Source organism: Protopterus annectens, chromosome 1.part0 (assembly GCF_019279795.1).
Source record: "Protopterus annectens isolate FY-2018-M chromosome 1.part0, PAN1.0, whole genome shotgun sequence".
Lineage (NCBI taxonomy): Eukaryota > Metazoa > Chordata > Ceratodontiformes > Protopteridae > Protopterus > Protopterus annectens.
The window spans coordinates 1,056,710,038-1,056,734,322 of NC_056725.1; the positions used below are offsets into that span (position 1 = coordinate 1,056,710,038).

The 24,285-nt window shown below is 37.0% G+C and overlaps 1 protein-coding gene across 1 annotated transcript in view; it reads right to left on the bottom strand.

The window, feature by feature from the left end:
* Positions 1-24,285, bottom strand: part of LOC122799665 — a 1,990,791-nt gene that overhangs the window by 681,862 nt on the left and 1,284,644 nt on the right. The window contains exon 37 of the mRNA XM_044068913.1: positions 2,500-2,595. Coding sequence (XP_043924848.1) covers positions 2,500-2,595 — 96 coding nt within the window. The remainder of the gene's footprint in view (positions 1-2,499; positions 2,596-24,285) is intronic.

Consider the following 24,285-nt stretch of genomic DNA (forward strand, 5'->3'; position numbering starts at 1 on the left):
TTAATCAGATTAGTCAAAGCCTGTGCCTAGCAGTGCCCTCAAAAATGTGGGTGCAAAAGCATGAGCTGTTCAGAAATGAGAGCTTAGAGAAAAGAGGCACTACTAATAATTGTATGGCATTAAACCAGTGTGACTATTGAGGAAGGTGGAAGAGTGGTAGTGAGTTAAGACAGGTGGTGGCAGTTAACATGACACCCCAACCCCGTCTAGAAAATGGGAGTCCATGATGATAGCGATAATTAATTTTTGTACTGGCACCACTGTGGTCAAATTCTTCAATCTTTATAAAGTCTTTACTGCTTTATGTAGGCATTCCTAAAGCCATATCACTCAATGAGAATTCATGGTTACTGGTTAGCACTACAGGTCATCATGTCTTGTTTGACTGTATTATGAAACCTCATAAATTTTAAGCCAATTGTAGATGTTTTCCATGTTTTAATACATTGGATTTTGTTTTGTCACATTATCTGTTCCTTGCCTTCAGCCTGTAGGAGTTGGGGAAGAGATATAAGTGAGTTTTGTGTTTCTTCTCATGTTTTACCTTTTCTCTAAGTCTGTACAAACTTGGTGGTAGTACAAATAGAGATTAGGATCTATATTAGAACACCGAACGTTCAAAATTTCGAGTGTTCTAATATCAACCCATTTTCAGCGAATGCTGAAAATATCGAAGAAACAGACAACCGACTTTTTTCCTAGGGAAAGAATTTGGTTGTCCGTTTCTGTTGCTTCGGTATTTTCAGCACTGTGGTGGAAAGTTACGGATCAGGTTCAGGCAAGTGTGTGATTGTGTGGGCATGAGGGTTAGGGCGGGTTAGGTGAGTTAGGGTTAGGGCGTGGGTCAGGTAAGTGTGCGATTCTGTGGACATGAGGGTTAGGAAGGGGTAGGTGAATTAGGGTTAAGGCATGGGTGAGGTGACTGTGCGATAGTGACGGACCTTAGGGTTAGGGTTTGGGTTAAGGTAAGTGGATAGTTAGTGGTGTATGTATAGTTTAATGTAGGGTTAGGTGTAAGAGTTTGGGTGTAAGTGTGTGGATTGCTGTTTGTTTGGTGTGCTTGTGTTGTGTGTATGTATTTTGGAACAGCACATTTTTTTCCCTAGGAAAAAATTTGCTGTTCTGTATGTTCGATGTTTTAAATTTTCGATTCATAGGGTTTGATATTAGAACACTCGAAATTTTGAACATTAGGTGTTCTAATATAGACCCAGAGATTAGAGGGTGTGGGACCTGAGGTCTTGTACATCAGAAGGTACAAGAGTTGTAGCTCCCCATGCAAAATAAATAAATAAATAAATAATTTTCTAATACACTGTAGAGTGATTTTTGAAAGTGTTTGATATTACAGTTAAACTGCTTTGATGTCCTAACCTACAAAGAAATTATTATTCATAGTAAATCTGGTTGGAGATTAATTCTTTTACATTTGGTAGCAATGATTGCTTCTTGGCATTTTGGCAGAGGAGGAAGATAGATCTGTATTTGGTGACATAAAAAAGACTACCTGGTTTGGAAACATGAATGCCAAAGATTTTTTTTCTTCATAGAGAATAGAAAATAACTTCAATCATTCTGCAGATTAGATTAAGTTGAAGTGTTCAAGCATTTACAAAAGTATTATTTAATATGTGTGGGCACTAAGACTACAAATCCACCTAACCTTTGCCTAGAAAAATGGGGAAACTAATATTTTCAGGATGGTGAGATTAAAGATGTACCCTGACTGGGTGTTAGGAGGTCTCCTACAGTAATCCTGTTATCAGCCACTACCATCAAGAGAGTTAATTAAGCAAGGAGAGAATGAAAGTAGGTTGCCAAGCCCTTCTTCCATACCACACTCTTTTTGGGGGGGTTCACATGAGAAAATTGGTACAAAAGTTCACTGAACTTAGGCTCCAACACACAGGAAAGGAAGGACAGAAAATCCAGGAGGAGAGCAAATCTCTAGCATAACTCCTCACTTGGACATGTATCCAGTCAGACTATCCCGGTCAACAAATTTAAAATAAAAAAAAATAAAATAAATTTTAAACTTTCTTTGCAGGGGCAAACCCCCTGCACCCCCTGATGTGTGGTCATACCCCACACCCCTGAACTTATATATACCAACTCTGAGATCACCATACCTTAGAGAAAAGTTAATATTCTGGTAAATGGCAATCTGAAACTTGGTATATGTAAGTCTTTGTTTTCGGCCATTCAGTCTCCATATTACAGGACTTGCTAAATAAAGTGTGTCCCAACATTTAAACAATTACCTGGAAATTAACACTATGTTCACTGCAATAAACTCAAAACATAAACTATTTATTTGTTGAAAAATTTGTTTTTACATTAGGCACTCTGACTAGTAAATATTTTGTGGTGTTGACAGGGTTTAGATTACTACAAAAAGCATCGATATATAGAATTTTTGTAACTAATATGTACGGTATATGCTTAGTTTTTTTTTCAGACAAGACACAAGACAGTAGAAGTGGTAATGGAAATATCTACCTGCATGTTATACTCAGTTGTATCAGCTTCACTGATAATTACTGGAAACAATCCTGATGTTGCAAGAAAGGTTCTCCATGGACAGATCAGAAATGCCTGTAGTGGAAATAAAACAAATGTATCACAGACTTATGCTGAGTACTAGAAAGAAATAATACTCCTATATCAGTATAGGTGATTTATGCATTTATCACCCTTTTAGGTCATAGAACAGTGTTACAAATAATCATGTAACTGCATTCTTGATTGTGATTATACAGTAGTTACTGTAATATTTTCTCTCATTTTGACTATTTGTGAAAAGTTAATAAATGCTACATTACTTTAGAAAAATTAACTTTGTGAAAGCTGCATGTTCTCCTAGTTATCATGTGGTTTAGTCTTATAGGACCCACCTGTAAGTTACAGTGGTAGATTAATGTATGTCATTTCACTTTTACTGAAACTAGTATCATAGAATATACACTACTGAAAGCCACTTTCAATGAAAACCCACAAAAACAAAAACACTGTCCTTACCACGCTGTGTCTCATTAATTAAATCTACTAACTCTTTTTCAAACAAAATACTCGTTTCTCAACTACATTTGCAGCACTCTACTGCAACAAAAAACAATTAGTAAACTAAGAAGTGAAACACACACAATCTCACGCCTCTAAACAAAAATGTCAACAGAACTAAAAAGAGGCAGACATGTTTCTTTTCTGTTATTTTCTTTCGATAAAAGTGGCTTTCAGTGTCATCTGTTCAGAAATGGTAGTTTCCCTGAAATTACATGATTCCACAATATCTGTCATGTCACATACACATGTATGGACTTTTGGTCGATGATACAGGAAAAAAATAAAACATTCTTTCCCAGAAAAAGAATAAAATTTATGCAGATTTTACAGAAGTCTTAGCTGTATTGTGTTCTATTAAGCATATAAAATATTATCTTTCCTGATCCATTCTAACTGCATGCATACTAAACCTGACTTTAAAAAATGAATGATCCTTTCATGTTGTATTTTTTATCCCCCTTGGCTATTATCTTACCAGCCAGTGCTCCACATCCATATCAGCCATCCTCCTATCTTCCCCTAGCCTTACTTCAGTATTGCTGAGGCTGATCATGGATCTTAAGGCATCATAGGGACTTGGCCATCTGTGCTTCCATCTGGTAGTTTTTTTTTTTTTTAATATATGCCCTGTCTACTTCTCATTCCCCATCCCCACAATCATTAATTGCATCTGAAGGCAATCCCCTTCTCTGGGCCATGTCTCCCCTTAGGGAGCATCATCAACAAATGGCCTTCTATCCAGAACAGGCATGCTCATCCCTCCTTGCCACTCCATCAATCATTCAAGACGCTAATCGAACCTGGGTTAGCTGGGCCATAGTTAGAGCTTTATCCTCCTGACACCAAAGTGGCTTTGACATTCTTGAAACATTTATTGTCTCTGTACTTGCCAAGTCCACTGGCAGACTATCTTAAGGTTCTAATGCTGTTACCTTCATTAGGTTTCATTGACAATAACCACTGTACTTCAGGTAGTTTTATTTGTAATTACTGATGATGAACACACAGATGGACTGGACCAGAAGGGATGGTTCATCTACAACTTAGTTACAAAACTGCAGAAAAAATTAAGCCTACTAAAATAAAACCATCAAAACAAACAAATGAAATAGTAGTACTCAGTGGAAGTCATGGTAGAAAGAAGGAAATAAGAAGAAAGGGGAGGGGGAAGAGTGTAAGGGAATGCAAGGGATGCCACATAATTATACAGAGAGGTAGAAAGAATGACAGGTTGAGGAATGAGATGGTTCTGAGGAATAATAAATAAAAAGAGGAGGTCTAATCATCAGGCACCCACAAGTACATAAGAGGGTGTAGGAAAGTAATAAGAAATGTACTAGAGATGGTAGAGTACAAAGGACAAGGACCTAGCATTGTTAGAAGGATCTGTGCTGTTCTGCTCACCAAGGATCTGTGAACCACAACAAGACTACATTGCATATCTCATGAATCTTACATTCGGTACTTAAAAGGAGGTAAGAGGCACAGTGGGAAGGTTTACTTAAGTCAACAAAGACAAGTCAGTACAGATCCCTTTCTTCATGTTACTGTAGATGGTGCTAATGAGTAACAATGTTTTAACAGTGCTGCATCTATATTTAAATTCATCTTGAGATGAGTATATTATATATTATGCTACTAAATTTTCCAGCACTGTGGTAAGAATGGAAGAAGGGAGACTAGGAAGAGATTATAAACTGTTGTAGATGGTAAGGAATTAAAAATGGGGATGCTTTTGTCTGGTCTGCAGGGTTAGAAAAGGGTCTATCAGAAAGTGATAAAAACCCTGAGGAACTTGGAATATAGTCCATAGAGGTATGTACAATTGTGTGTGTCTGTAGCTAAACACCAAATCAGTTCTGTTGAGTCTCAAAATATCAGGGTAAAACCAGTGAACACTTAACTCATGACAAACCAAACACACTTATATGAATGCATTTCAAGAAAACTACAATTTCATGCAAACTATGCAAAAGATCAGTCGACATCAAACAAAAAATACAATTATGTATTTAGCTATACTTTCTTCCCTCTATCTCTTTTTGCTCTCACTCACACTGCAACTGTAAAATGTATGCAAACTCACATCCATTTTACTTCTGCTTTCTTCACTGACATCAACTAAAATAAAAAAATAAAAACACAAAGATGGAACACAAACACTAAAACAAACCATTTATTAAGAGCATTTATGTGGGGACTTCTACCGCAACAACCCTTTAGGGAAGTTATCATTTATAGGTGCGTTTTTGCTTCTGCAAAATACTTGGAGGTTCAGTTGTTAGGATTAATCTTCAGAGCCATTCTGGGTTCTGAATTAAATTTGGTTATGAGAGGAATTCTATATTTTGATAAAAATAAAGGAGGATAGGATTTGATTAATCATTCTTAGGATTTATATTGAGTCTTCACTTTAATTTATTCATTTATTAAAACTATACTGCAATGCCTTTTCAGAGAGAAATAGAAATATTTTGGAGCTGATGTCATGTAAAAGGGCATATTACATTGCCTAACAATAACGCTGTTAAGGAGTATAAAATAAAATATTGCCATGGAAGACAAATATATTTAATTTACAACCCATAAAGAAATTATGGCATATTACTATTGTAGCTCAGTTTTTATGGATTGATCCTTGGCAGCTTGTATCCAGGTGATAAAAGCTTCTTTAGTATAGCACAGAAATAGATTTAAGGAATACAAAGAATGGCAGGATTTTTTTATGGAGGCTATTTTTAGGGACATTACTAGTTAAAGCTGAAATGAAACATAAGGCTTAAAATGAGCGGAAATGTAGTACTTATGGGGTATAACAAACTATGAAGCATGTATTTTTGGAAAGTAAGTATGTTTTATTTTTGGACTTTACAGCCAGGGAATTAAAAATGCCTGTCTTCTTCAATATTTGTTTGACTAATATTCTTTATGGCATATATAATTATTCTGTAAATAATAACATAGATCAAGTACATAAAATATGTGTTACAATTCTGTAGAATACTTGGATTCATAGAACTGAAGGCAATACTCTATAATAAAAATGGGATGTAAGGGACACCATTAAAATGATTACATTTTTACTGTGACTGAAATGTTGGGGGTGGTGAATCAATTTCAATATGGTTGTAGATATTGACAGTATGTTCAAATTAGATTTTATTTTAAAGATCTTATTTTTTTATTTTATTTATCCTTTGTTGACCAGGTTAGTCCCACTAGGCTAGTGGTCTCTTTTCAGGGATGACCCAAGGAGGAATTTATACTATTAGGGGAAATTTTAGAAGTTACCCTATTCTTTTCTATAGGTGCCATGAGATCTTTACACTTACCTGAGCTACCACCACCTCAAGCATATGGGACATCAAATTAACATCTCAGGAGTGCAGCACCCCTTATGCTACACTGCAGTGGTGTCAGCAATCCATCTAGCTGGTGTGGGAATAGAACCCACAGCCTTTTGCACCAAGGATTAGACTGCTACTTGTTGGGCCACTGACACTACAATAATGATAATGCTAGATAATGAAGAATATCTGGCTTTTTAAATTAATTTATTTATTTAATACTGTTGTAAGCATTTACATTCTTATTTTATTCTGAGTATTTCTTCCTTATGATTTGTCTTGCTTTTTATGTGTGTGTTTCTTGTAATAAAGCAGTCCAACTCTTTTTGATAAACACTGTGGGATCTTTTATATCCATGTGAGCTACCACCACTCAGGCAAATGGGATTTTGGTTTAATACAGTGTAAGTAAAGGAAAAGTGAATCCAGTCACATGATGTGAATATAAAACTGCCATCCTCCTGATTTTCTAGAGCCAAATGCAAGTGTGCCACCTGTTGAACTATTGACATATTCAGACTTAAACTCAATTTGGCAAAATGGACCTTGGTGAAATTGGTAACTGTTTTATATATATATATATATATATATATATATATATATATATATATATATATATATATATATATATATGGTTGGATGTGTGAATTAGGATGGAAAAGTGACATTCTAGTGGCATCATATACTAAAATATATGTTTTCGTCCCAAAAGGGTGAGTCTGGTATTCTCTCTACATGGATTCCTAAAGCCAGACAAATAGCCAATATTTCTCCCTTTCTCCCTTTCCTGCAGGTAAACACACACTCATTAAGGGTGACATTGGTGAAGAAATTGTCCACAGACAAAGCCAGAACAGTTTAATAATGCATTTGATCTTAAATGTGTTATTACTATAGGTAGTGATAATGTTTCACCTTATTATTCACGTTGGAGTCAGATTTATAAAAGAGAGTGTATGAATGAGGATCTTTCATGGCTCATGTCCTGTACCCATCTACCATACCTGTATTACAACCCCTAGTTAAAAATCCAATACACACCTTCCATCTGTGCCTTGATTTCAGCTTGGTCATTACAATCCTCCTTAATACTAAGAATTGAGAACACGGGATGCTATGAATCATTAATCTTGGATAACAACTTAAGTCCTTAAGCAATACATTTCCAGAAAATGTTTTTCTATATAGAGAGGTCATATATGAGCAATCAGTTTGGTTATGGTCACATCCAAAAAATCAATTGTAAAAAGCCTCCATTTGATTAGGAGTCTGAGGCCCAAGTTATTGCTGTTCAAAAATTTGTGACTCTCTGAAGCCCTGATACGTCACCATTCCATGGGACCCAACAATCATCTAAGAATTGCGTCCACATTTCCAACCATGGAAGTTAACCCTGGCATGACAAAAAAATCCCATGCAGAGGTCTGCATAAGTCCGCACAGCTGTACCTTGTTGCTGTAAAAAAAAAACATTTATTGTCAAAATTAATGACATTTACCTCGATTAGCGCACCCATGGAAGAAAATTCTGATGATAAAAGCTATAAAATTTCTAACAGGAGCTCTGTTAAAGAGTCATAACCAGAAACAACAGGTCTCCCAGGCACTGAGGTAACACTCTTATGTACCTTTGGTAGTAAATAAAACCCCGCGCATACTGGGAAATTTGACCACAAACTGTGTATTAACCTGAATGGAAACCATTTCACTTAAATATGAGTCAATAGTATGATTAAACATTGAACATTTCAGTTGAGTCCCACTCCAAAAGTAAATAATTTTGTATTTCATTCCATTGCTTATAGGCTTTAATTTTGTACTCATTGGAACCTCGATCCATTTTATCAGCCTGAATGATAAATATCTTGGTTGTCCCATAATTCTTTTAATTGGTTTAAGTTAGTTCCTTCCGATGCTTACACAATTCATTCAGAACAGACTACTCAAACATCCTAATTGTGACATCATCATTAGTGCTACCATCCATACCCACCATCCCCTTAGTATGAGACCAGTATTTGAGGTTTAAGGTTGTAGAAAATGTTTTTACATCCTGTACTTCATCTACCAATGACACATATGAAGTAAGAATAAAGCCAAGACCTTTATTTAATACTGAATTTACAGAAAAATTAAATACATGCCCGATTAAATAGTTACATTGTTAACCAAATTATGATCAATTACATCGTGTTTATTAATTCCATGAAAATGGTGAGGAGCTAAACCTCCTTGCTCTTTTCTGTGGTGCTTGTGGCCTGTGCTTCTATCTGCAGTGAATCCTCCAAAAAAACACATTTAGGTCTAAGTGATAAATCAACTTCATTGTCCATATTGGAATTAATAGAGGAGCCTGGGGAAATCAGAATTATGCAGAATAGATTTGCTATTTATTTATTTATTTATTTAGATATTTGTTGAAGTACCTTTTGATTTAATTACAGCATTCAGTCTTCTTGGGTACACACCTGCCATCAAATAAAGAGACTCTGATTAATCCCAAATAAAGTTCAGCTGTTCTAGTAGGATTTTCCTGACATTTACTCAGTTGCCTGCTACAGCAAAAGCCATGGTTGGCAGAGAGTTTACAAAGCATCAACGGGATCTCATTGTTGAAAGGTATCAGTCAGGAGAAGGGTACAAAAAAATTTCCACAGCATGGGATATACCATACAACACAATGAAGACAGTCATCAAAAAGTGGACAAAATATGGGACAACAGTGATGTTGCAAAGAACTGGACGTCCCACCAAAATTGATGAAAAGACAAGACGAAAACTGGTCAAGGAGGCTGCCTAGAGACCTACTGCAACACTGAAGGAGCTGCAGGAATTTCTGGCAAGTACTGGTTGTGTACTACATGTAACAACAATCTCCCATATTTTCCATATGTCTGGACTATGGGGTAGGGTTGCAAAATGGAAGCCTTTTCTTACACAGAAAAACATCCAGGCCAGACTAAAATTTGCAAAACAATATATCAAGACTCCCATAGCATGTGGGAAAATGTGTTATGGTCTGATGAGACCAAGGTTGAACTTTCTGGCCACAATTCCAAAAGGTACGTTTGGCGCAAAAACAACACTTTGCATCACCAAAAGAACACCATCCCCACGGTGAAGCATGGTGGTGGCAGTATCATGCTTTGGGGTTGCTTTTCTTCAGCTGGAACTGGGGCTTTAGTCAAGGTGGAGGGAATTATGAACAGTTCCAAATACCAGTAATGTTTGGCCCAAGACCTTCAGGAGTCTGCTAAAAAGCTGAAGATGAAGAGGAATTTCACCTTTTAATACAACAATGACCCCAAGCATATATCCAAATCAACAAAAGGATGGCTTCACCAGAAGAAAATTAAAGTTTTGAAATAGCACGGTCAGAGCCCAGACCTAAATCAATAAAAAAAATCTGTGGGCTGATCTGAAGAGTGCTGTGCATAAGAGATGCCCTCGCAATCTGACACATTTGGAGTGCTTTTGCAAGGAAGAATGGGCAAATATTGCCAAGTCAAGATGTGCCATGCTGATAGCCTCTTACCCAAGAAGACTTAATGCTGTAATTAAATCAAAAGGTGCTTCAACAAGGTATTAGTTTAAGGGCATGCACATACATCAAAGTAGTAGTTTAAGGGTGTGTACACTTATGCAACCAATGTATTGTACATTTTTTATTTTTTTCCCTAGCAGATTTGTTTGTTTTTCAATTGAATTGTACAGGTTATGGATCACATTAAAGATGGGAAAAATTCTGAAATGATTTATTGTGGTCTCATTTTTTTATATCCCAAAACCTGGCATTTTAACAGGGGTGTGTAAATTATATCCACTGTATATATATATATATATATATATATATATATATATATATATATATATATATATATATATATGTCTATATCTATATATATTTATATATATATATATATATATATATATATATATATATATATATATATATATATATATATATATATATATATATATATATATATATATATATATATATATCATTATCCTGCTTTTTCCCATTTTTCTGCATGGGGTTGCCGTATCATGTTAACTGTCGCCATCTCTCTTGATTTAATGCTACACTTCTGCCTTCTTTGACACTCATGCCTGACTGTCAAAGATCTTCTCTCACACAAGCCATCCACCTCTTTGCTGGACACCGTCGTTTTCACTTACCTTTGTCCCAAATCTTCTTCATCTGATTGTCTTCTGCTTTTCCTGTATATGTGTCCAAACCACCATAATCTGTTCTCTTTGATCTTTTCTGCAATTGGAGCTACTTTGGCTTCTGCCCTTATGTCCTCATTTCTTTGTCTGTCCCACAGTGTGCATTCTACCACTCTTCTCAGGCATTTCATTTCCATCACCTCTAGCTTCCTCGTCTGCTCTGCCTTGGTTGCACCACTCTCTTGTACACCTTACTTTCCCCTTTTTGGCATTTTTTTGTCATAGACTACACCTGACACACTATGCCAGTTGGCTGCAGCCCTCTGCTTCTAGCTTTGATCTGTTCATTCAGACTGCCCTTCTCCTCAACCACCCCTTCCAGATACTCAAAACTATTAACCTGTTCCACTATCTTCCTTTCTGTCTCAGTTCTCAGCTTCTTCTGATTTCCCCCATTTACTGCAATTACAACTGTCTTATGTGTACTCAGTTTCATCCCATGTGTCTTCAGTTTTGCATTCCATTCTCCTATCCTTTACTGAAGTTCTTGCTCAGAGTTTGCCTGTAATGCCACATAGTCTGCATATGACATCTTTGTTGATCTGTCCACTCTGACCTGTTTGCTAATGTAGTCTATCACCAATATGAACAACAATGGGCTCAAGGCTGAACCCTGGTGCACAATCACTCCCATTGGGAATCCTTCTTTGAGACAGAACACTGTTCCTACTTGAGTCATTGGGTCCTTGTATATAGCCTGCACTAATTCTATCAATGTTTCTGGGACTTCAAACCACCACAGTACGGACCAAATCAGCTTTCTTGGGACGTTGTCATATGCTTTCTCCAATGCCCAGATTGGCTCTTTCCTCATCTCTAGCTTCTCAACTATCTGTCTCACTGTGAACATCATGTCAGTTGTGGTACATCCTCATCTGAATACAAACTGTTCTCGTACATTCTACTACTCTTCATATTTATTTATCAATCACCCTCTCCAGAACAGCAGTTTGATACCTCTGTACTGCCCACAGTTGTGGATGTCCCCTTTGTTCTTGTACACTGGCATGAGTATGCTTATTCTCCAGTCATCTGGGATATGCCTTTCTCTCCACACTGTTATTGGTACTCTCAGTAGCCATTTCTCCCCTATCTCACCCAGCATCTTTATCATATCTGATGTGACCTTATCTGAGCCTGGTGCTTTCCCTGACTTCATTTTTCTTAGTACTATTCTTATTTTTCCTAGGGTGGGCTCTACTTTTTCTGTCATCGTAGGCTGTCTCTGGGTCAGTACAGCTTCTGTAGGGTTTTCTTCATTCAGAAGCTGCTGGAAATACTTCTTTCATCTGCCTTTGATGTCCTGTGGACTGGTGAGCAGGTTGTTGCTGGCATCCCTTATGAAGGGTGTCTGACCGTCTTCTTTATCTTTCTGTATTTGACTTGCAACCTGAGTACTTTCTTTGTGTCACCTACTAAGTCACTTTCCAGAAGCTGGTAGAGTGCCTCCAATGCTCTGTTCTTTGCTACTGCAACTCCTTTCTTAGCTTATTTGTGAGCCAAGCAACATTCCCTCCTAGCTTGGATGTTTTTTTCTATCTCCCACTTTTTCCTGTACTCCTTTCTTTTGATGTCTTCCTGACCTTCTACATTCCACCAACAGCTTTCATTATTTCCATACTTGGCTTGGCCATGTATCAGTTCTGTAGTCCTCACACATGCTGCTTTAAGGCCCTGCCATTCTTCTTCAGCTCTGCCTTTTTCCTCCTGTTCTTGGGGTACAGGCTAGAGCCTTGAGTAATTCCTTGAACTGTTGTACTTTCTCTCCAATCAACTTACAAGCCTTCAGCCTGGTCTCTGTTGACCTTAGAGCCTTCTCTGACCACTGCTTGCAGCTGATTGTGGCAACCAATGGTTTATGCTGTGGGCTGACTCTTTCACTGGGGATGACTTTGCAATTGCTAATTCCACCCCAGTGCCATTTTCTTACTATGAGGAAGTCTACCTGAGTTACATGTTGGCCAGTCTTGTATGTGATCTTGTGACTGTTTCTCTTTCTGAACCATGTGTTGGCTACTTTCAAGCTGGTTGACAGACAGAAGTCTAGAATGGCCTCTCCTTCTTTATTCCTATTGCTCCACCCATGTGGACCCAGGCAGTTCTCATATCCTGTTCTGTCTGTCTTGCCATGTGCATTCAAGTCACCCATCAACTATCAATAGCAAATTCATGTTCCCCTGCTTTATCTAGTAGAGTTGCCACCTTTTCAGATGGCCAAAGTGGGACAATTGTGGTGCAAACATCAGATTTTGCAAGCCAAAACATACCCATGGCCAGTACAAGGGACAGAACTTCACTTTTTTGCCTAAATAAAAGCTTATTCTTGTAGCATTTTTATTTGCTTATTCTGTTTCTTATAACATTTAGGTGTTTCAGATACAGAATAACTGTTTTATGTAAATATTACATAAAATATAGGAAATAATTTTGCCCTAATATTTCAGGACAGTTGCCTTTCTTACAATATGTTTGCAGGACACAACTACCCAAAGAGGGACTGTCCCTCGCAATGTGGGACAGGTGGTAACCCTATTATGTAGTAGGTCCTGCTGCAACTGCTGTCTGAATGCACTCTTTTCCTCATTATCACAGCCCTGCTGTCGGGCCTAGGCTGAGATTATGAACACAGACCTATCATTACACTGGAGTCTGATTGCTATGAGTCTGTCACTAATTCTGATGATATCTCTCTCTCTCTGCCTTCTGAAGCCTTTCTCTCATCACCATTTCTAGCCTGTTCTCAGTAGGAGACTCTGGATCCTAAGTCAAGTGGCTTCGCTGCACTGCATTTCCATCTTGGATACACAGGATGCCCAGCCTCCTCCGTATCATCATTTCATCTACTTCCAAGCTGCATCCTGTCAATTAACCTACATTGTGTAGCAATTTTCAGTTCATGTTTGGCAGGTTGACTGGCTTGCCTCCCTACAACATTTCCTGTTGGTTTATGCACAGAACATGTTGATATTTGTGAAGTTAATGTTATGGCATCGATCTACCAGGTGTTGGCATAGTAAATATTCATTGTGCCCAACACCCATATAGATACATACACACATATATGTATATATATATATATATATATATATATATATACATATATATATAGGTTCTATTCTTTTGGTTACAGATTAATTACTAGCAGATTTCACTGTTAAAATTGTGATTGGGAAGTACAACAAATAATGCTATAGTCACAGTGAGGGATAATGACTATAGCTTACTTCATAGTTCCCTTTTGGTATGATTGTGCAACTGCGGCGTTAGTATATTTCATTTCTGTGTGTGTGTGTGTGTGTGTGTGTGTGTGTGAGTGTGTGTGTAAGGATCCCCACATGTTACAACATTTGATTTGCATATTTGTGTGTGGGTGGTATTTATATAATAAAGCCAAATTAGCTAATTTAAAGTGTGCTGTGGAGATCTGCAGGTATATTGGGTAAGTTGTTGAGTTCAGTATTCTGATTGCTGTGGTTTGTTGTTATGTGAAATCACAGAAGCATTAGACATGTTTCTTTGTCAGGAGTTAATGGGCAGGTTTATGTAGTTGGTAATAAGGAAGTGCTTTTGTTTTGGAGTATGGGAAGTAGATTTTTCTGGTGTAGTATGATTTTTAACTTTAGTTTTTTTGTTGCGTTGTTTCTGTTTCTGTTTTTGTTCTTAATGATTGCAAGTCTAATAGTTTTACTTGCATCTGCAATCGTTTTGGATCATTTTTGTTTCTGATGTTTGAGATCACAGATGTAATTGCTTGTTGTGTTTTTTGAAAATTAGGTATCAATCAACTGCATCAACAATCTTTAGTTTTATATATATGTCTGTGTAAAAACTGAAACACACCACTACAGGCTACTAAAAATTATGCTCTTCAAAATAAAATAAAATAAAAACTTGAATTGTTAAAACTTAAAACGAGATGTAAAGCAATAAAACCAAGCCCGTGTTGATTTGTATATGATCTGAGGAAGGCTTTTAGCATTTTTCCAAAGACTTTTGTTTAGTTTTTGAAACCACCTTTGGCAGTTACAGGAGAGTTTCTATTTCTTAGTTATATATATTGGTCTACTTCATATGACTGAAATTTAATTTGACTGAATTTCATTTGACATTGACCATAATATTGAATTTTCAAAACACTGAAAACTCATTTGACTGAATCTCATTATATGAAACTGGAAGCCATAGACATGATGTGGGTTTCTCTTCTCCTGTGACTTGCTTGTGATAAAAATAATTAATGTAACTTATAGTGCTGATTGTCAGACCCGCGGTAGTGGTGCTGCATTATACTAAACTGTAAGCCATAGACATGATGTGGGTTTCCCTTCTCCTGTGACTCGCTTGTGATAAAAAGAATTACTGTAACTTATAGTGCTGATTGTCAGACCTGCGGTAGTAGTGCTGCGGTAGAGTTGTCGCGTTCGATTCTCAGCTAGAACGTCTTCTGTGTGGAGGCATGCGTGAATGGGTGTGCCTTCGTTGAAGGTTGTGTGTCAGGGTTGGTAACTCGGCACGTAAAAATCCACTACCAAACATTAGCGGACCGGAGTTCCGCTGTGGCGACCCCTAACCGGGATAAGCCAAAAGACACAACATAGTGCTGATTGTCAGAATACAGACAGTCATGTAGAACGTAGTGTTGTAGTGTTTCTAAATGTGGGTATGTCTGTTTACATTTTTATGGGAAGTATCTCAATTAATATGGCAGATGTTCTGTGCATTCCCAGCAGTAGTGGCAGCATGTAGACTACTGTAAGGTAAGTAAAAGGTATATGCCCTTTTCCCCAGTGTAGTGCAATCCTGGAGTTAGTATATATAGTTGGCAGGGGTGTGGAGGCCATAGTCCCCACCTAGTTTGGTTTTATATCGTCCGGTTTCTGTTAAGAGAGTACGTAAGTAGTTTTCAAGTTCTGGAAAGAATTAGTCATTGGTGTTGCATGTCTATGGTTCACAAGTTAGTATTTTGAACTTTAGCATTGTAAGATTTCAGTATTATGAGTTTCAGTCAAGTGAGTTTTCAGTATTTTGAAAATTAGGTATTTTGGACTCGGTCAAATGAAAGTCAGTCAAATGAAATTTCAGTCATGTGAAGTAGACCCATATATATATATATATATATATATATATATATATAGAGAGAGAGAGAGAGAGAGAGGTGTGTATTTTATGGTTATATTTTGTTTAAAGTTTAAAAAGCAAAATCACATTTCTTCATGCCTGGATCTCTCTCCACACCCCTGATATCCTCACCTTCTCTGAAACTTCAACCTCACTTACCTGATACAGAAATTCATCCCCTGGCTATAATATCTTCTGCCTTGACAGACTTAACAAAAAAGGTGGAGTGTAGCTATCCTACACTCTGATCAACTTTCTCTCTACCCTTTTCCCACCACTCCTAGCTTCCACCCACCAGAAATCCTCATTGTAAACTGTAAGCTAAACAACCACAAACAACTAGCTATTGCTGCCATCTACATTCCTCCTGGCAACAACATCCCTACTCTTGAACAATTTCTCTCCTGGATCTCTGAAACTATCTCTTACAAAACTATTATCCTGGGTGAGGTTAACATGGACTGGAATGCAATAACCTCCTACTCTCCAAACTCTACCATTAATCTCTGTGGTTTCTCCCAAATAATCACCTCCCCCACTTGTCTGAATAAACATTTCAATATAGGCACCATACTTGACTGGATCCTCACCTCTAACCCTAACCTCTACTACAATGCCACCACTCTGCCTGATACCCTTAGTGCCCACCATCCCATATCTGTACAAAGACACTCCCCACAACTGAACACTGAACAAAGCGCACCAATATAAGAACTGTCATAACCTTGCTAACTTTAGCTGTGATAATTTTAACAATCTGCTCTTCTCAATTAACTGGTCCTTCTTCCATGAACTCCCTCTTGATGCTGTCTGTAAGTTTAACAACATCTTTCTTAACACTTTGAACTATCTGGCCACCACCAGAAAAATTAGAATTAAATCCAACTCTGCTCCCTGGTTAACACAAACCATTCGTACACTTATATTCAAAAGAGACAGTGCCTGGAAAGAATGAAAAAAAAAAAAAAAGAAATCTCCTACTCACCTTCAAACCTACAGGGAACTCTGTTATTGTACCAAGAAGCAGGTTGACCTTGATAAAAACACATTTCTATAAAAAGCAATTAAACAATCCCCACTCCAACCCTAAAACATTTTGGCACACCATCAACAAGCTCTTGCATCCTGGTAATCCTTCTACTCCTGACCCCTGTCCTAATAGCTTGGACTTGGACACAGCCACCTTTCTAAACTCCTTTTTCATTGACTCCATCCACAAATTGACAAAAAAGGCAATACTTCCCACCCCACTACCAATCACTCTCCTTCTTCCCTCTCTCCCCCTTTCTCTCTTAAGCCCTCCCCAACTGCTTATATTACATCACATCTCAGCAAAGTTAAACCTTGCTCTCCTTCCACAGACAATCTACCTCCACTTTCTCTAAAACTTGCTAAATATATTGTCTATCCTGTCTCTATTTTAATCAATAGATATGTCCAAGAAGGCAGAGTTCTTGACATTTGGAAGAAATTCTATGTCTTGCCCCTGCACAAAGGCAGTAACTTCTCAGACCCCTCTAATTAAAGCCTATCGCAATACTATTCCCCCTATCAAAAATATTCGAAAAGTATATTCATAAACAGCTTCTTGATCATCTTATATAGAAAAACCTCTTAACCCTTACCCAACATGGTTTTCGCCCCATCACAGCACTTCTTCGGCACTCATCTCCTTTACTCAGACCATTGCAAAATCACATGACAATCACCAACAACCTCTATTCATCCTACCCCCACTCTTCTTCAATACAATATGCTGATGATTCTGCTATTATCGCTTGTTCTGACAATCTTTCCCCACCTCTTGACCTTTACCCAAGAATTACTCCTCTCAGTGGAACACTGCCTAACCAGTAATCAACTCTGACTCAACCTTAAAAAAAACTAAACTTTTACTCTTCCTCCCAAAATCTCGACAACACAAAAATTCCTTTACTGTCACATCCCCAAACAACACAATTATATCTGTCAAATCGCATACAAAATTGTTAGGTGTTACTATTGATGACCAACTTAAATTCGACATCCACACTCAACACACTATCAAAAAACCCACCAAAAACTAGGGATTTTATATAGGCATAAAAAAATATCTCACTCATGGAGACAAACATTCTGTTGCTCAAGCTTTCCTACTGCCCGCCTTATTGTGTGTGGCACCCATCCTCACTAACTCACAATCCCCTCTATCCCTTAAACTTGAAAACACTTATAATAAAATTGCTAGATTTGCTGCCAACCTCCCCTACTGCTTCCACCACTGCATAGCTTTAAAAAATCTGCAATGGCTTGAATTCCAGCAACAACTTCTGCTTCCTCAACTTCACCTTCCCCAACCTTGCTTTAGTGCAGTGGGAGAAATCTTATCTGTTACACAACAATGCTTATGCAGAGAACATAGTCTTGTACGTATGTTTTGTGGACGATATGCTTTTGCTTTGGTTTGGCCCATCAGAACTGTTGAATGAACTTATCAACTACTTGCATGGCACTACTGTTTTTTTAAGATTTACATGTAAATATTCTTCTGTAGAAATGGAGTTCTTAGATGTTAAGATCAACAAAGGAGACCTTGATAGTATATATACTACTGTCTACAAAAAATCCACTAGGAAGTACAACTTCCTGCACAAAAATATCCTGCATCCCAAGCATGTCACCGAGAATGTTTTAAAAGGGCAGGTTTATAGAGTAATGAGATTGCACAGTGATAACATTCAGTTGGATTTAGCACTTGACTCTCTCAAGCGTGACTTTTTAGATAGAGGCTACAAAGAGGCAGAGATTGATTCTCAAATTAATGCTGCATGGGAAGAAAGGGAAGGGAAATGTAGAGCCTATTTTGGCAACCACACTCCACCTGATTCTCCACAAGCAACTGTAGCTGTGAGAGATACTTTAAGAGTCTCTATACCTTACTCTAGTGACATCCATAAATATTGTGAGGTCATTAAACAGAATTGGAATATCCTACACAAAATAGATGAATTGAAATGGACTATAGACAGCACACCACGTTTTGCATTTAAAAACAATAAGTCCTTGAAGAAATATTTGTGCTATAAATCACAACTCTGTATCAAAGGGCCTCAGTCGACCAGGCATGGGACTTTTTCCTGTAGATCATATTCAGCCTACAAGTATATACTTATGGGCTCAACCTATGTACATTCTCACGTTAACTTTAAAATTTAACTTGATTTTTATGCTGACGGCAGAACTCCAAATATTGTTTATTTTGCAAGTTGCCAGTCTGTCATGCCTTCTTCATATGTAAAACTAACAGACCACTGAAGGACTGGATTCTCAAACACTATAGGGACGTTACGAATCAGAAAGACTAAATGCCTTAGTGCAACACATTGGTTTGCATGGCTCAGAACACACTTTTAAGTTCTTTGTACTCCAGAGTTGGATGTTAGTATTAGAGGGGGTGATACATCTAATAAAACAGAAAGGGCTGAACAGAAATGGATCTTACTCTTGAATGCAGAGAAACTGCCTGGTTTAAATGGTGTTTCTAGCCTTAAACCTTTCTTGAAAACATTAACGTTGTTTTTAAACCTAGTTTTTATTCTTATTGTTTCCTTTGTATGTATAACAATTGTTGCATTGTTTGTGTGTGTATCTTTTAATTATTTAATCAGATTTGCATATGATAGCTGATTGGTTTTGCTTTCTTTTTGCACTCACGTCTTTCTACTTGTTTATTAGTCTGAAGAAGCAATAGTGTTATCACAAAAGTGCTCACTTTTTATTACTTTCTATTTTGTTTAATAAACAGAGGTTTTTGCCCAGCCATGTTTGTTCGGTTCTTGTTTTTTACTTCAAGCTTACACAGTTTTCTTGTACCACACCTTTCATATGTTCCTGTGTATTTTTGCTTTTTGTGTCTCCTATGTTTATCTCTCTGTACTCTCAATTCAAAATCTAATATCTCTCATGAGGGGAATATTCTCTGTAGCCTAGCCAGAGAATAAAAATACTGGTACAGACACTTCCAAGCAAAGATTCTAAATGTCTAGATTTCATGGCATACCTTAGGGCCCCAAAAATCCCATTCCAGTCTTGAATGGTGTACTGTTTAAGTAGCCTTACACTCCAGTCCTGCCTTATCTTGGCTACCTTCTTTGTATCCTGCCCATTTATATAGTTTTATATGTTGTACTTATTACACCCTTATTTATTGGTATAGCTTGCCTAGTCTCTATCAAGAAGTTGACTAATTCAGGCCAATCATGCCACTGATACTTATGTAAATGTTTTTTGAGTTGCATTGTAAGCCCAATATATGCCAACATATTACCTTGTCATTGCTTTAGCTTATCTGATGTTAAAAAGTGTTCCCAAAAAACTGGGTTCGTCTTCATTTTCCATATTGTCAATGCATTCTCTGTCTTTCCTCGATCCTCTTTCTTAAGACAAATATCTTAAATTAAATATCAGTTTCTCCCACATTTTTATATCTTTATGCACTGGCACCTGTGTTACAGTATTTGTTAGATAATTCTGGACACAACCTACTTGTTTTACTTTTATGAATTATTTTCCATACTGCTATTTTATCCTGCATATTTAGCACATCTTCTTACATCCATAGCATGGTTTTCCACTTAGACTGATACTCTTGGTTTTGCATTAGTCCCAATAATTTAATTTGGGTTGCTTTACAATCTTTTTGTAGAGCTGGCATACACAGACCACCTGCTCCTTTGGCATTGTTAAGTTTCACTGCAGCCTTTCTCTTTTTCCATCGCAAAATAATTTCTTTAATTCCTGCTTAAACATGAGAAATATTCTGTTCGTTGAAGTAAAGAAACATGCCTGGTCTACATATAGTATAATGGGAACTAGGAACATCTTTATGGCTTGTATCTTGCTATCTTTGTCTAGTATCATCATTTTCCATTTTTATATTTTCTGGATTATTTTGGGGCAGTTTCTTTCTACAATTTAAGTGCTGCTTGGTCCAATTCTGACTTTAACCAGATTCCTATGTAACACATTTTGGCATGTCCTCACATGCAGGGATAGCAATGGACCAAGTCATAAGTGAGGGTATACATTTACTGCTATAGCTTTTGTCTTTGATTCTTTTATTGTATATCTTGATATACTCTTAAAGGTATTTAGGATCTCCATAATGATTGCCATATCCCTTTCTGGATGAGTGACATTGAGTAGGATGTCATCTGCAAAAAAGGGCTATTTTTTTCTGAAGAGTCTTTCCAATGGTATCCAGTGAAGATTGTCAGTCTTATTCCCCTGCTAATGGTTCCAGATATACTGCAAAAAGTACAAGAGAAAGAGGGCATCCTTGTCTGATACCATGTGTGAGGTAAACATCTTGTGATAGGCAACCTCCCGCTTTTAGATTGGCCACTGCCCCTCTACAGAGATTGAAAATTTTAGAAGTATCCATTTTCTTGGAAATCCAAAATACTCCAAGTATTTTTTCTAACTCTGTCAAATGCTTTTTATGTATCTAATCCCACCATTAACAATTTGGTCTTACTGATTTCCATATCTTTTTTGATCATCGAGGTCCTAATGATGCTATCAAAACTCTGCCTGTCCAAGATAAAGCCGCACTGATCTAGACTAATTACTCTATGTAAAAGTCCTGCTAATCTTAGCTGAAAATTGTTGTAAAAGATTTTACAATCATGGTTTAATATTGAAATGGATCTAAATGAGGTGGGGTTGGTCAAGTCTATACCTTCTTTAGGAATTAAACTATTATCTCCATATGCCATGATGGTGGTACTTTTCTTCATTGAAGTATATTATTAAAAAGCTTCTCCAAAACCAAATTACTTGCGGAGGAAATAAGGCAAACAAATTCTTCTTCAACTTCTTTAATAGTCCACAAAGCCACAGCAACACACCAACCAGGAACACAGCAATTCCACAGAAAAAACAAGTGCACATGAACGCCAGACCTCTCCACTGCATTTTCGTTTTAGTTACTTCCTCAGATGTAACAGAGTCCTTCCTCCACAAGTAATTTGGTTTTGGTGAAGTATTGTTTTTTACTTGTCTCCGTTCTTTCGTTTTGCTGATATTATTAAAAAGCTTCTCCCAGATTTCCACCAAGGTCTCTTCTTTTCTATTCCACACCTCTATGGGGATTCCATCAGATCCCAGTGTTTTCCCTAATTTTAGTTGGCTCATAGCTTGTTTTATTTCCTCTGTTGTTATTTTCTATAAAAGGGTCTCTCCTGTCTGCGACCCTATCCAAGGAAGTCAAAACTTAGTTAAGCATGTTGACATATCTCTCTCCCTTACTGCAATCTCCAAGTAATTTTGATATAATTCGGTGTAGTCTGATCTTAGAATTTCAAATATTTTATCTGGGTCTGATTCAAATGTCTCATTTCTGGATTCCTAACTTTAACTATTAACCTTTCTACTTTTTGTCATCTTAATCGTTGTGCTAATAGTTTTGTGTTTCGAGGAGATATTTAAAAAAATAATGATTTTAGATCTTTTGCCCTGTATTCATTAACATCATCTAAGTACTTTTTGATGCTGTCTTTTGCATCTTGCAGTTTTTTATCACCTTCTCCTACCTTTGATAGCCTATTTCTACTTGTAGATTTGTTTATATCGTCTACTGCCTTTAGGTATTTAGTGTGGATTCCCTGCCATATCTCATTAGCCTTGAAGTCTACCATAGTTTTCAGGTTGGAATTGCATCTTTCCCAGCTATGTATCAAGTCATCTTCCTCTCCTACTTAGTGAAGGTCCTGTTGGTGGGACTGTTCTAGCCTGTCCAAAGAGAATTTTCCTTTTTAAGAGGTATGTAGAGAAATGACACTGCCTTCTCCAAAGTGTTCTAGTCCGATTCTGAAGAGACAGCTGTAATGGTGCATGATCTGATATAGCTATTTAATGTGTGTCTAACTGCTGAATAATATTAATATGTCCTTTAGATATATAATATCTATGTAGGTGTGCCTAACATTTATTTTCCCTTAAAAGAAGGTAACATTGTGCCCTTGTACTTTAATTTTTCCAACACCTTAAAGACCAAAGACTTTTCTTAGAAATCTCCATTCTCTAGCGACAGATAGTTTCCTAAAGGTCACCAGATACATCTTCTATACTGCATACCAGGTTCTAGTGCCCTGCCATGATTAATACTCCCTCTTTGAAAGCAATTATGCCCTCCAGGAAGTACTCATATTTTAACCCTTTTATAGTAGTTTTAGGTGACACACGAATAGACACTAATGTCACCTTCATTCCTAGCAAACATCCATTTATTGCAATGTATCTACCTATCTTATCACTCTTTTCTTCTTGGACGGTGATTTCCAGCCCCTTATGAATCAATATCAACCCGCACTCTTTCTCTCTTGCTCTATTCCTGCATAGTAACCCTCTGTCTTGCTATCTTTAATTAGTTTTTAATGTTCATTAGAGGATAGGTATGTTTTTTTTAACAGTTTTATATTTGCCCTTATTTAATTATATAAGATAAAACCCTTTTATTTTTGTTTTTATCTAGCAGGCCATTTACATTCCACAAAATATTAATTTCATCCATTCTTGTTTAAGTATTACTAGTTTTTCCTTTGTTTACTGATAACTCTTACTCCTTTATCATTCTTTCCCTAGTTTTTCTCATAGTTTTTGTTTCTTCACATTGACATCATGTTTGTCTGTCTATGAGGGCCTTGTAAGTTGCTTTTATATACTCAGCCACATGCATTAATTTATTATTCTTGGATGCTGAGCCTATGTATCCCTTATATCCCCAAAAGTTCCTAAAGTAGAATATTAACTCAGTAACAAATGAATAAAAACACCTTCTAATTAACCTTTCCAATAAATAGAAGATTAGATATATGGCCACAATTTTCCAGATCATGCAGGTCTAAAGATGTTTTCCAAAGAAAAGATATTACAGTACCGTATTTTAGCACCGACAGAAACACTCCTACTCTTTTTTCTCCCTCTGCAAAGCTGACCATCAGCTGCCCTTGGTACTCTGCCTCAGTTTCTGCTCTCCTGAATCTAATTTGATATTCAAAGTCAGACAGGAGATTAAGGCATCTAAGTGCAGTGTCGTAATGCTGCTAAGGGGAGTTTTTATTTTATTTTATGCTACATCCTAAACCTACACCACAGAATCTTTTTTTTTTTTTTTTTTATGGTAAATGATTCAGCTCTTCCTCATCTCAGGTCCTACCAACCAACAGAATATAATCATCAACAACACTCTCCACTTCCCACCGGGATAGATAAGCCGATGAAATGCCATTATTTTTCTATATCCCAGTGTGACTCTTCAGAATTCAGGGTGGCTAGTTAAACTCAAGTCATCTACTCTTAGAGATGAATGTACAGTTGAGGAAATAAATGGCATGATAACATTAAGGCCAAACATGACTTATCTGGTCAGCAAGGAACCTAGACTGAAGCAACTAGGATAAATAGTGGAGTTTAAATTCATAATCTTTTCATAGTCAGTAGATCAAAACTCAGAACAATAACAGTAAGACATTTGGCCTGGCTCA